Source organism: the organism of the source record quoted next, unplaced genomic scaffold (genome assembly GCF_019419815.1).
Source record: "Pyrus x bretschneideri cultivar Hongxiangsu unplaced genomic scaffold, Pyrus_bretschneideri_v1 Contig3, whole genome shotgun sequence".
Taxonomy (NCBI): domain Eukaryota; kingdom Viridiplantae; phylum Streptophyta; class Magnoliopsida; order Rosales; family Rosaceae; genus Pyrus; species Pyrus x bretschneideri.
The window spans coordinates 13122947-13136102 of NW_025999612.1; the positions used below are offsets into that span (position 1 = coordinate 13122947).

At 39.4% G+C, this 13156-nt stretch overlaps 3 protein-coding genes across 6 annotated transcripts; 1 reads left to right on the top strand and 2 right to left on the bottom strand.

Moving 5' to 3' along the window:
* The first annotated feature begins 420 nt into the window (after nt 1–420).
* On the top strand, nt 421–4050 carry LOC103946918 (ABC transporter G family member STR-like). The gene is made up of 4 exons (XM_009357741.3): nt 421–1613; nt 1721–1900; nt 1985–2253; nt 2384–4050. The coding sequence occupies exons 1-4, from the start codon at nt 1260–1262 to the stop codon at nt 4041–4043; spliced, it is 2463 nt and encodes an 820-aa protein (XP_009356016.2). The 5' UTR covers nt 421–1259; the 3' UTR covers nt 4044–4050.
* A 181-nt stretch (nt 4051–4231) lies between these two features.
* On the bottom strand, nt 4232–7456 carry LOC103946917 (TPR repeat-containing thioredoxin TDX). 2 transcript variants are annotated; one of them, XM_009357740.3, is made up of 10 exons: nt 7209–7456; nt 7066–7099; nt 6223–6372; nt 6037–6124; nt 5859–5939; nt 5665–5729; nt 5413–5553; nt 5234–5347; nt 4926–4956; nt 4232–4782 (listed from the first exon to the last, which is right to left on the bottom strand). In XM_009357740.3, the coding sequence occupies exons 1-10, from the start codon at nt 7316–7318 to the stop codon at nt 4448–4450; spliced, it is 1149 nt and encodes a 382-aa protein (XP_009356015.2). In that variant the 5' UTR covers nt 7319–7456; the 3' UTR covers nt 4232–4447. The 2 variants fall into 2 exon arrangements, with proteins under 2 accessions (XP_009356015.2, XP_009356014.2); XM_009357739.3 differs by having other exon boundaries at nt 6223–6375.
* Nucleotides 7457–8304: 848 nt separating this feature from the next.
* On the bottom strand, nt 8305–13156 carry LOC103946915 (protein TIFY 6B). 3 transcript variants are annotated; one of them, XM_048589827.1, is made up of 8 exons: nt 12218–12319; nt 12059–12134; nt 10345–10538; nt 9881–10176; nt 9668–9758; nt 9248–9584; nt 9057–9117; nt 8305–8749 (listed from the first exon to the last, which is right to left on the bottom strand). In XM_048589827.1, the coding sequence occupies exons 2-8, from the start codon at nt 12078–12080 to the stop codon at nt 8626–8628; spliced, it is 1125 nt and encodes a 374-aa protein (XP_048445784.1). In that variant the 5' UTR covers nt 12081–12134; nt 12218–12319; the 3' UTR covers nt 8305–8625. The 3 variants fall into 3 exon arrangements, with proteins under 3 accessions (XP_048445784.1, XP_048445783.1, XP_048445785.1); XM_048589826.1 differs by lacking the exons at nt 12059–12134; nt 12218–12319 and adding an exon at nt 12669–13156; XM_048589828.1 differs by lacking the exon at nt 12059–12134 and having other exon boundaries at nt 12218–12310.

Genomic DNA, 13156 nt, shown 5'->3' on the forward strand with positions numbered 1-13156 from the left:
AAAGCTTCAAACTTGTCTTACTAATTTGGGAGCCAAAACTGAAGAAAACAAGGAAAAAACTTTGGAACATTAAACAAAACATTCTCCAAGAAATATGAAGCATCTGTTTTTGTCCCCACATTAATGCCGGCAGAGTTTAAGAATTATTAATAACGCAGCTGGTTGATTGCAAGGGCCAACGCTTTTAACTTTTTTTCTCGACTAGCAACAGTCTCATTTAACTCTTCTCGTTTTACTTTTTTGGCTTTCTTTCTTATCTTGTAATGTTGTACGATAATCTAAACCGTCTATTTTGCTGTTCTAAGAAAACCCACCAACCCAAAGCTACGAGACAACGACTGCATCAAATAAAAAACAGTAGCTTATGCGTGCATCAATAACATTATAGATGTAAAATCAGAGTAAACAAAGTCCATTCGGGAATAACATAACCATGTAGGGTTAGCACCTAGATGAATGGTCTGTTAACTCTTTACATTTCTGCTTATAAGCGCTTTTGCTATAAGCACAACAACTTGCCAAGTAAAATTCAAGTGCTTCCATAACCCATAAAACTCTTTTTAACTTTTCTTCTGTCAAAGGTCGCAAAAAGCCCTTCTGGTTATCAGAAAGCACTTTTGAAATGAGCCCCTTAATCATGTTACAAATCATATTAGAACAAACAAGCTGATATTGAGTTCTTGAGTTTGGCAGGATCAAACTGTGTTTTCGTTTAACAATGACAGGATTGGAAATCTGCCATCAAACTATGAGTTTCGTTCTTCTTCTTTTGTTCGACCGACTACAGTAAGGGCGGTTCGGACTTAAGTGCATAGGGCGCTGACGCTTGTTCTTTGCTCTAGCCAACTTGACTATGTCTAGGGTCCGTAAACTATGTTTTCGTTTACTCTAAAACAAAAACGACAGGTTTGGAAAACATTAATTCTGCCAAGTATTCTTCAAATCGCCAGTGAAGAGGAAGTTGTCTCATATGCACAAATGAAACAAGAACAGAACATCGTTCGGAAATATCGAAGCTATTTACTGACAAACCAAAGGAGAATCGAAGGCGACTGGTACACGCGAAAAACAGATTCCCATAATTCTTGCCGTCTAATTGCTCACAAGCTTCAAACACTAAAGTTAGTTTGATTTTTACCGTCACCTTTTGTCCACATTTCACCTGCCCTCTACCTTCTTTTATACCATTTCATACTTCAATCCTCAGTCCTCAAAAACTTCTTGAGGCCTGAGACCGAACTGAGCATCATCGGTTGAAAATGGCGAAGATGGGGCGGAATGTCATCAACAGAAGCCTCGAGAGTCTGTTGGACATGGACCAATCAGTTGCTACGAAGGTCTCTGGCCCTCCTCGACCCATGAAGATGATTCCAGGCCATGGACTTGAGTTCAATAACCTTTCGTATAGTGTAATGAAGAAGCTGAAAAAAGACGGGGTTTGGATCGAGAAAGAAGCGTATCTTCTCAATGACATCTCTGGCCAGGCAGTGAGGGGTGAGATCATGGCCATCATGGGACCTAGTGGTGCTGGGAAATCCACATTTCTTGATGCCTTGGCGGGACGGATTGCACAAGGGAGTTTGGAAGGCTCTGTTAGAATTGATGGAAGAACGGTAGAGATCTATATAAGTTTTTCTCTGTGCAGGACGTCCAGTCTTTCTTATATTTTCGAAAACCAAAAGACAATGATTGCATATATAAAGTGGATTCATATTTTCAGGTTACTACAAGCTACATGAAGATGGTGTCGTCTTACGTGATGCAGGACGACCAGCTCTTTCCTATGCTGACTGTTTTCGAGACGTTCATGTTTGCAGCTGAGGTTAGGCTTCCTCCCTCCATTTCGAGGAATGAAAAGAGAAAGAGAGTCTATGAACTCCTTGAACAACTCGGCTTGCAGGTAAATTCCAAGTCTCTATAGCACAAGTGTGTGAACTTACTGCACAAATTACATATCTTGATTCTGATGAGGTTATATGTGCAGAGTGCAACACATACTTACATCGGAGATGAAGGGAGGAGAGGAGTGTCGGGAGGAGAAAGGAGGAGGGTCTCAATTGGAATTGACATCATCCACAAACCTTCACTGCTGTTTCTTGATGAACCAACTTCTGGTCTTGACTCCACAAGCGCTTTCAGTGTCGTGGAGAAGGTAAAGGAGATTGCTCGAGGTGGTAGCATCGTGATGATGACCATACATCAACCTTCATATCGTATTCAAATGCTCTTGGACCGCATGACAATCCTTGCAAGGTAAAATTTTGCTCAAATGTCCAGTATCAAGGCCTCTTGGTCAATTAAGGATTTAAGGGTTGCAAACACAGACATATAATTTGACATGCATGATGCTTGTTAACCAAACTATCTAATAATATGGTTGCAGAGGAAGACTGATATATTTGGGAAGCCCGCACGGTCTGTCTGCTCACCTTTCTGGATTTGGAAGGCCAGTTCCGGATGGTGAGAATGGCGTCGAGTATCTCCTGGATGTGATTAAAGAATATGATGAATCAACCGTGGGACTAGACCCGTTGGTGTTGTACCAACGTGACGGGATCAAACCTGATCAGGTGGGCAGAACCCCAGTTTTAAAAACACCAAGGAGAACTCCTTACAATAAGACCCCTGCATCCAAGCACGCAATCAGCCTCCGTAGTCAAGCCTATTCCATGGGAAACAGGACACCTGGACCAGGCCAATCTGGTCGGTTTGATTACAAGGATGCTGATGAGGATGTTGAGGATTTTGACAACTCCCTTGAAAGGAAATCAGTTCATATGACACCAAAGCATCATCTGAGCAGTGGTGCGTATAACCCTCGTCTAGCGTCGCAGTTCTACAAGGACTTCCCTGTCTGGATATACCATGGAGTCAAACGAACCCCTCGTCGCCCACCATCATGGACTCCAGTTACAACTCCAGGAACGACACCTGGACTGGCGCCACTCTCAGTCTCGGGTATGAAGTATCAAGTTTCAAACCAGTATCCAACACCTCAACTCATACTGCAGCCACCAAGACGCACTAGTACTAATACCCCTGCACTCTTCACCCCTTCCATTAACTCCTCCAATGCACCTTCTTACGAAGAATTTGAAATAGAAGACGAGCTTGATGAGCCTGACCTCGGGCCTAAATATGCAAACCCGTGGCTCCGTGAGGTTGCAGTCCTCTCGTGGCGCACAGCGCTCAATGTGGTTCGCACTCCTGAACTCTTCCTCTCGCGTGAGATTGTGTTGGCAGTCATGGCACTAATTCTGTCTTCCCTTTTCCGAAACTTGGGTGGTGATACTTTCAAAGACATAAACCGTCTTCTCAACTTCTACATCTTTGCAGTCTGCCTGGTTTTCTTTTCGTCCAATGACGCTGTCCCGACTTTCATCCAAGAAAGGTTCATTTTCATCAGGGAAACTTCTCACAATGCTTATCGTGCTTCTTCCTACGTCATCTCTTCCCTCATTGTTTATCTCCCGTTCTTTGCCATCCAAGGTTACACATTTGCTGCCATTACCAAATACATTCTTCGCCTCAAAAGCAATGTTTTCTACTTCTGGATCATCCTCTATGCCTCACTCATCACCACCAACGCTTACGTGATGCTTGTGAGCGCCCTTGTGCCGAGCTACATCACAGGGTATGCTGTTGTGATAGCTACCACAGCTCTTTTCTTTCTGACTTGCGGATTTTTCTTGAAGCGCTCGAAGATACCAGAATACTGGAGGTGGGTGCATTACATCTCTGCAATCAAGTACCCATTTGAGGCAATGCTATCAAATGAATTCAAAGGAATACGTTGCTACCATGGAACGCCGGCAGATCTTTCCCCCGGACCTCTAGGAGATTTGAAGATCAGTAACCTGCACTTAACATCCCCATTAGTGGCTAAGAACTGTGCGATTATCGGACAAGACGTACTCTCCACGATGGATATCAGCAGAGATAACGTCTGGTACAATGTTTTAATCTTGCTAGCTTGGGGTGTTCTCTACCGAATCTTATTCTACATGGTCCTCAGATTCTATTCCAAGAACCAGAGAAAATGAAGACTCCTTGTATGCCGCTACCTTTGCCGCCACTACGAAATTGATTCTCGGAGATGATAGCCGGTACTCGTTTATAGATCATGAAAACAAGTTATCTTTCCACATTTTTTGTTTGAAAGACTATATAGTAAACAATAACGCTTACGTTTCGATTCTTGACGATGTCTGGACACATACATAAAGAGAAGTAGAGGAAATACAGATCATTTCATATTGGTAGTCTCCAGTAAAAGATCCGACTGGGCGAGAAAGTAACATTTTATTTCCAGTACACACACATAAATTAGTAATTTTACGACACAACTTTGTCGGAATATAACAATCTTCCCAGATGGAAACCTCTTTCAGTTTATGACTTAAGCAAGTACCATTACAAAGGCCAACAGAATCGCACCAGGATTTGCTCAGATTGACCCTGCATGTTGTGCAATCTTCCCTTCTAGTGCAGTTTTGTCTGCCCCCACCATCTTGTCAACCTCCTTACCGTTTTTCACAAAGAAAAAGGCCGGAACACTGCTGATATTCCAGTTTGCAGCCACATCTCTTGCCTCATCGATGTCAACTTTCAAAAAAACGACTTTTTTGTACTTTCCAGCTAAGCTTGTATACAAAGGAGATATGAAGCGGCAAGGACCACACCATGTTGCTGTGAAGTAGAGGATTGCAAGGCGCGATGTCTTTGAAGCAGCATTCAACTTTGTCTCTAATTCTCTGGCTGAGTGTATACCAATTACTTCTCCTGTCAAAACCAAAAAATGATAGAATCGAAATTAAATAGATGATATCTTGCAAATGGTGTTATGAAGTCGACATGAAGCTTTAAAATACCGGCATTATTTTAATACAAAATGGCATACGAATAAAACAAACCAAATGTCATACCATCCTTAAGAGCAGACGACGCATCCCGTTCCTACATGAAATTGAAAGAATTGTAGTTTAGTTTCGTATGAAAGTTCTCTATTATTTTGCCATCGTCTTTGTCTTTGTCTCAAATCATGGGGTCAGCCATATCTGTCCCTTATATGAGGTCATTATTTAGTGACACAAGGAATTAAGGGAAAATGACTACTGCCTCCACAAGGCCTTACAATGCATAAAATGAATGAGCAAACAAATACCGCCACATCTACCAAAAACGATGTGATATTTCTTAACAAAAGCATTATTAACTCTAGTACAATACTCACTCGAGCTTCAGCTTGCTGCTTTCTCTCCTGTTCAGCTCTTTTTGACTCCCTTTCTTTACGCAAGCGTTCATACTTTCTGTGATGCTCTTCAATTTTGTGAACATTAGGTTCAACCTGAAATAAAAATGAAATTGTAAAGGAACAGTTTCGTTAACTTCTTCTAGAATGAGGAAAATCACCTTTTTAAGCACCGAACCAATCTCCTCATCATGATCTAACTTTGATGCTACATGCAGATCACTCGCTGCCTCTTCCCATTGACCCAACATGGCCTTAGCCATTCCTCTCATTTTATATCCTTTTGCAGAGTCAGGGTTAATCTGGAAAAAGCATATACATAGAGATCACTTGTCAATATTCACTACTGTAAAAAATTCAAACTTCTTGTACAGTGGATACAAGAACGAGTACAGTGAGGGTCATCAACCAACCTCTAAAGCTGCATTAGCATCACGAATTGCCGCATTTGGTTTATTCAGTTTGACAAAGACACTAGCTGAAAGCAAGGATACGAGGTTTCTAAGGGAACGATACATATGAAAAAAGGCGACCAAAACATGAAAAAATGTAGGCACAATTAAATAAAAGCAAAAATTGAATTTAGAAAAAATAGTAATCAATTTACCTCTGGTTGCTTTTAGTATAGCTGAAGCTGGGTTCAACACTATGGCTTCTGTTATATGATCTATGGCTTCGTCCAGCTTACCTGAAAAGGATAAACAACCAATTAAAAGACAGTGAAACAAGCTGAGAAATGTCAACTAAAATGCTAATTAAAGATTCAGAACAAGCAGATGCCATGCCTTCAGAGATAGCATCAATAGCTTTTGATTTTTCTGTTTGTGCAGCATCCTGCATTTCTTCTGTAACTTCAATTGACGGATCTCCCATCTGGACATGAAAAATAGACCCGGTACAACTTTTAAAGGAAGGATCATTTAGAGAGGTTAAAAATTAAGCATAATAGGCGAGGGTGTTATAACCCTTACCTTCTGTGGAGGATCGTTATCAGGCTCCACAACATCAGTAACATCCAACTCGATATCAGATTCAACAATGTGATCGTCATTATCCCCAGATGGTTCACGTTTGACATCAAAATGTTGTTTCGTGTCTGACATGTCACCGTCATCTTTATCCTGCTACCAGAACCAACACAACAAAAATATCAAGCAAAATATAATACAACCACACAAACACAAACACAAACAATAAAAAGAATGCTCAAAGTTTTGGGGAATTCGTCAACGTAGCATTATGGGTTATCCCGTTATTTCTTTGTCTGGTATAATTCTTAGAAATAAATAACACTGAAGAGGACCAGAACAAGAAATTCTCCTATATGCATGAGAAAAGTGAGCAAGCGTATGGATGTTCGGAGCCATTGAATTGCCAATCACTATTGCTTTCATTCAAATCTTAGCAACGCAACGGCTTTAAACATCCATGGTTTCTCATGGTCATAATAGAATTCCTCGAAACACAACACGATGCAACCAAAGTACTTAGGAAGTTTACTCATGCGTGCTTGTGCGCGTGCGCGTGACTGTGCCAAACTGTTATAAAACAACATGGGGAAATCCGAAATTCCTGCCACTTACAAAACCTACTGAAATTTGAAATTCTGAGAAAGTGAAAATTTCCTAGACAATTTCAAATCGAGGAAAAGTTGGAATCTTGACTGATCAGAAGCACAGCATTCCCAAAACGCTAATTATGCAAGTCTATAACTCCCATATGCATATAAACATGTGATACATCAATACAAAGTACAAAAAACTAAAATTTGCACAAAGATTGAAGCTTTACTGTGAAGAAATAAGAGCTCTCACCATTTCCGGAACCGGCGGAATCCGAGCACCGAGGCTGCAAACAAATAAACCCACATGCCAAAAACAAAGAATTAGATTCCAATCACATACAAGCATACACAATCAATATATACAATCGTATACAAAGATAGCAAAGTTGATACCTTTGGAGATAGGACTTGAAGAAGGCGAGAGAAGGGGTGTGAATAATTGAAGGGTTTGACTTGCACTTGCTGATGAACTCCTTCAGCTCTCGTAACTTTGCAGCATCCATTGTTCTCTCTCTTTCCGTGTCTGTCTCAGTCGCGAATCAGAAGAATCACTTTTCAAAAAAGTCGAAAGTCGAAAGCCGAAAGCGCTTGAAGCTTGTGGAAGGAATTTTTGAAATTGGGATTCGGTGAGAACGCACCGTGTTAGTAGTGATGGACATTTATTTTTTTTTTTGGAAACTAGTAGTGATGGACTTTGCCGTTACTCAACCCTCAGATTTTTACAGCGTTCCGGCCCTTCTTTTTAGGGCAAAATCCAAAAGTAAGTGCAATTTAAAAAGAAAAAAAAAAGAAAAGAATAATAAGTTGTTTTACGAAACTGTTCATATTATAAATCATTTTACAAATACTATTTTTGTAAAAAATTAATTAAAACTAATGTCTTTTGGTTATCGAAATGTATAAAATCAGATGAATGAAATTGGTAAAAGTATTAAGAATCGTCTCTATATTTGCTACAATAAATTGACTAAACGACCTTAGTTTTTTTTTTTTTTTTTTTTTTTGCAGAAATGATCTTTACAGAGGACTCATAATATAAACAGTTCTACTCATAATATAAAACTATGTGATTCGAACACAAAGAGTTTTAAGTATGTCTTCCTACTTATTCTTGAGTAACCAAATATTTTTTTAAAAAAATAAAGAGTTGGAGGAGACAAGAAGGCATGCGGAAGTCACTTTCGAAATTTGAGATTGACTAAAGTGCAAGGGGACATGTATAGTAGCACATTACTCTGATCAATTGACCTATTTCATGTACACTACTTTTGTTCATGTGCTTAAAACTTAATCCTAACAAGTTTGCCAATTATGTCATGTAATCATTGCATTTTTTTCTTTCTTTTTGGTGCTAATTGCCATGACTTTTAATTTTCATTTTAATAAGAAGCACTAAGACAAAGAGAGCTGTGCGTCGAAGTAACTTCTAACCGCTTGAATTCCAAGTCAAACACATTCATTTATCCTCTAATTGTAATTTGCATTCTCAGAAGGCAAAATCTGTTTGCTTTCATTCCATTCATGTCAAATTGTCCAAACATAAACATATCAATACAAAAACATGGCCTCTAGATTTTGCCCTTACAACGCAGGAAGGTAAAACAATACATTTTTACAGCATAGTGAAAAGTAAAAAACATAAAACTTTAACCATATATCTATATTATCTAATCCTTCAGGTCAAAAAATTGATCTTACAACTACCAGCACACAAGCAACTGTTAAAACAATGATCTATGCCAACATCTCCGAAGCAATTGGAAGCTTTTGTTGTTTCTTCCCATTTCGACCGCACCCCACCGCGTAAGCGCTAATTTATAGACTGGGGAGGACAAGAACTCGAAGAGTTGAGCGAGAAACTCACACCTTCCGATCCGGGAGTGCTGCAGTCTGGAGATTTTCTACCGACACTGTATGGCGCTGTGCTCATCATCCTAAACACACAAAGTTCTATGTCAGTTGATAAAACTTGGTACCCAAGTCTGGATGCGATAAAAGAATCGATAAGCAAAGTGTTAATGATTGTATCAAATTCACGTCAAAGGCAATTAACTTCAATCTATACGTGTAGGGTTTTTATGCAAAAAGCCTCGATGCAATAGAAGCGGAACCATTTGATATAAGTTGTGATTTGTTTGTGAGATGGCCGATGTGGGACTTTTTGCTTTGTTCTACAAATTCGTTTCTGTATATGTTAATGTAAGCACGTACTAGAGAGGAAAAGTGACCGTTGAAATTTACCTCTCCTTACGCTTCTCAAAAAACCGGGCCAAGGATGCTTTACGTGATTGAGGCACAGGTACTGCAAACACGGGAACAGAGATGTTATTCATGCTCACAAATTCAATGAAAAAACAAGAACAGAAGACATTGTTTATCACAAAGTATAACAGTAACACTAGCATACATAAAAGAAAGCACACAAATTATACCTGCTGGAATCAGGTTTGTCATAGGCGATCCCACTGAACTGACTTCTGTAGAAGGCTCTGAGCGGTCAACAGGAGACGCTGAAGTTCCTACTGGTTTCACTATAGCTATTTCATTGGTGCTATTAAATGCTCCTCCAGAGTTAGAACTCACGTATGAAGTTGCAGAAAGAGGACTTGGAAGTGCAGAGACTGAAGATGTAATATAGGACTGGTTCCTGAAACAACCGTCGCCTCCTAGTGAAGGCCTAGGTATCGGTGCATGCACTTGAGTTACGGATGTTGCCTTACAATGAGTTGGAGATGATCCATTTCCAGCCAGCAACATAATAGCCTGGGCCTAAATAGAGAAATAAAGAGATTAAAAACAAAGAACCTAATTTATGTGCAAACTTAAGAATCAAATATTCAAATATACAATACCTTCTCTGGAGATATATCATTATAAACGTTCACAGAACCAGCATAAAAGATGGTTAACTGAGCAGGCGCCCCAGAAGAATTGGATGCATTCCTGCAAAAGTAATTCAACTTAGCATCTAGAATTTCCAACTAGTTATGATTCAATATACGTTGTACAATTGCATTTGCTTACAAGCAGAAATGTGGTCTAAATATGGTCTGTGTTAAAAGTACCTGAGATCAGTGGTACCAACTACGGAGGTTGTAGAAGGAAGAGCAGATACAGGGGCCAGAACCGGAACTCCTCCAAGTGGTTGCAGTTTTATGGTAGAACCAGTATGCCCAACAGGAGCATGGGACTGAAGAACTGGAGAACTCAAAGTAATCGGAATCCTTTGGTTGTGTTGGCTGACTAGCGGGTATATCGTTACATCTTGTGATTGATGAACTGAATGTGCATCAAATTGAGGCATAGGATATACTGTCGTTGCACAGTGGTTTCCAGCTTGCTTATCAAAAACGAAATTTTTCTACAAAATTTGTGCAAAAATGAGCCTACATTAAAGTAACTTTAAATAAACAATGATTCAAACTTCATTTGTGCTTCTTCAGTAAACTGATAAGTAAGAATATTGTTCCCAAATCCTAAATACCTGAGGCGATGTTGAAAAAGATTCAGAAAGTAAGAGAAGAAATACCTGAATCCCACCAGAGAACAACTTCCGGCTGGAGTGAAAAGCATCCGCAGTTGATATAGTAGTAAATGCAGATGAATTATCATGAGCAGTTTTTCTTGGCCCATCTTCTTGAGGAGCCTTGAAAGACAGGAATTGCGGAGGTGCAGAAACCTTGTTTGAAAATGACCACTGCATCCCTGAACTTCTTGGCACCGCTGCAAAATCAATAAAAATGGAGTGTCGGGCAAATAGTTTGAACAAATAAATTCCTTCACTGTGCTGATGATCGCTTAAAGTACCCCACAAATAAGCAATATGGGAAGTTTGAGGTTATATGGCTCTGTAAATAGATGCCAACAAGAAACATTTCTTCCTCGGAATGTAGTTACAGTAAATTATACCCAAGATCGAAAACAAATCTCAACAAGTGTGTTCATCACAGCTGTCTAACTGAGATGCATAAATTCTTAACACAAAGAATCTTTAAGCAAAGAGATTACCATAACGATAATACGAATACAGCCATATGTAACGTGCAAATTGTTAACTTACGTTATTTTCTAAATAGATGAGGAAGCAGAAAACAACCAATGACCTCAAAGAATTAGCAAGCTCCTACAAAAGACCTCAAAGTTCTAGCAAACTCCTGCAATATTTTATAATCCTCCTTTTGGAACATTTGCGGAGCACACTTTGTGATAAGAAGCCATACACTATAAAGTATTATTATTATTAGTATACTTTATATCGCGTATGTATATTTAATACGTACTTTATTATAATTCTTGGTACGATCCAGAGAGGCAGAATCTATTCACAAGAGCAGATTTAAGAACAATATATATATAATTCAGAAGACCACAAGTTCCATGTTATCAAAAGGAATTATTCAAATACAATGCATTATAAAATTCATCAATCATAAACTTAATATAAATGTTTCACATTTGCATAAGGTTTTTTAATACAAATGTTGTACTACCTGCCAGCCTTGATCAATGCAGAAATTCTTTAACTATGAAAGTGAACGTGACACGTTGCTTTAATCCATGACATCTCATACGCACGTTAGCGGAAAAAAAAAAAAAAAATTATCCTGCCTAACCCAACAAACTAAAATATGGAAGAAAACAAGGGGCACATTATTTTAAGTGCAAGGAGTGTAAAACTAAAGACAACTACACCGTGTTCTTGTAACCAAGTCATCAGCAAGCAAACCCAAACGTTTCCATAAGACTGACTGACTGACTCATAAGTCACAGAGTTACAGTCAGCAACCCCAATTTACCAATTTACGTATAAATCCTTTTTTTTATTTTTTATTCAAGAGATATTCTACATTGAATTCTTTAAACTACGGAGAGGGCATTCAAACTTGGGTGCATAGGGAAGAGCATATTACTTTGGCCAACTTTACTAAGCTCAAGTATGGTATATGTGAAGAAAGATGAAGTTTCACCACAAAACCAATTGGCAATATGGGGAGTAGCCCAACTATTCATAAACACATGCAAGGTCCTCTTTTCTTTTTTACTGATGTGGGATTTGCTTTCAGCATGCCCCTCACGTGTGGCAAATTTTCAAGCCTAATTTGTGGACAACACAAATTGGATGACTGGAGCACGTGTGGCCATTAGGCTTCACATATGGAACAATCTCTTTATGATACATGAAGAAAGTTGAGGTTCCACCATAAAACCAATTGGTAAATATGGAGAGTAATCCAGCTACTTACAGCCACATGCAAGGTCCCTCATTTCCCTTATGTTGATTCACTCTCAACAGTATGCATGCATAAATCAACCTTAAACCTATAAAAACACTGTAATTGAGTTAAATCGATATTTATCTTTACTGCGACAGACTTGTAACTTAAGTAATTAAGAGCGTATACCTATGCATCCGAGGTCATGAGTTCAAAAAATCAAATCCCCCTCCCCCAAAAATATCTTTACCCAGTCAGCAAGGTGGATGCTTTTGAACAGGAAAGTGGGATTAAGAAACTAAACCGCAAATTAGACTTAACTGAGGTTCCAAGCTCCACATGCAACCAAACAGATTCAACACAAGCTCAAAATACTAATTACAAACAGAGAAATTCATCCACGAGAAAATCAAATCCCCTCCCCAAAAATATCTTTACTCAGTCAGCAAGGTGGATTCTTTTGATCAGGAAAGTGGGATTAAAGCAAATTAGACTTAACTGAGGTTCCAAGCTCCACATGCAACCAAACAGATTCAACACAAGCTCAAAATACTAATTACAAACAGAGAAATTCATCCACAAGAAAATCAAACTCCATAAAATACAATTAATAACTAATAAAAAAGACCTGAGAGCAAACCTGAATTCTTGGTTTCTTTATTGGGTTCTTCCTTCAGAGTCGCACCACCACTGTTTGAGCTCAGACCCAGAAAATCCCTCTCCATTACTCCAACCTTTCAGCTCAAAATTTCAGACCCAAATTCCACCAAAACCAACAAAGAAGTTAACTTTCTCGAACTCTTTAGAACCCCAGCAGGAAAAAAGGCCTGAACTTTCAGAAGCAGAGCTCAAAATTCTTGCTTGTTTGGATAGAGAGTAAGACAGGGACGAAGGGAGGAAGAGGTCTAGCTATATAATAACTTCTCAGTAGCTCCTCCTTCCGCTCACATTTCAATTGGGTGACAGTGTTGAATCTGGACCGTCGGATTTGTAAAGAACGTACCTTTTGTGGGTGGGGGCGACCGGCCACCGGCTGGTTGTCGGTCTCCGACCTCGAGTTGCCGGTCCAAGCCCACGTGCGGCACCCGAGCCTTTGATGCGTCGCAGCTGGTTTGAGTAGTGAGGAGT

Bases quoted from the DNA above. Each gene is read 5' to 3' on its own strand.
- LOC103946917 (XM_009357739.3), bottom strand. From the start codon at position 7,318: ATGGATGCTGCAAAGTTACGAGAGCTGAAGGAGTTCATCAGCAAGTGC. The intron at 5,554-5,664 runs GTTGGTTGATGA...TGCTTTTTCCAG, and splicing joins ATGCTAATGCAGCTTTAGAG to ATTAACCCTGACTCTGCAAA. The intron at 5,348-5,412 runs GTGATTTTCCTC...TTTTTATTTCAG, and splicing joins TTGGTTCGGTGCTTAAAAAG to GTTGAACCTAATGTTCACAA.
- LOC103946915 (XM_048589826.1), bottom strand. From the start codon at position 12,753: ATGGAGAGGGATTTTCTGGGTCTGAGCTCAAACAGTGGTGGTGCGACT. The intron at 9,118-9,247 runs GTATAATTTGTG...CCGTGTTTGCAG, and splicing joins GACAAACCTGATTCCAGCAG to TACCTGTGCCTCAATCACGT. The intron at 8,750-9,056 runs GTAAATTTCAAC...TTGTGTGTTTAG, and splicing joins TTTGAGAAGCGTAAGGAGAG to GATGATGAGCACAGCGCCAT.
- LOC103946918 (XM_009357741.3), top strand. From the start codon at position 1,260: ATGGCGAAGATGGGGCGGAATGTCATCAACAGAAGCCTCGAGAGTCTG. The intron at 1,901-1,984 runs GTAAATTCCAAG...TTATATGTGCAG, and splicing joins TTGAACAACTCGGCTTGCAG to AGTGCAACACATACTTACAT. The intron at 2,254-2,383 runs GTAAAATTTTGC...ATATGGTTGCAG, and splicing joins CGCATGACAATCCTTGCAAG to AGGAAGACTGATATATTTGG.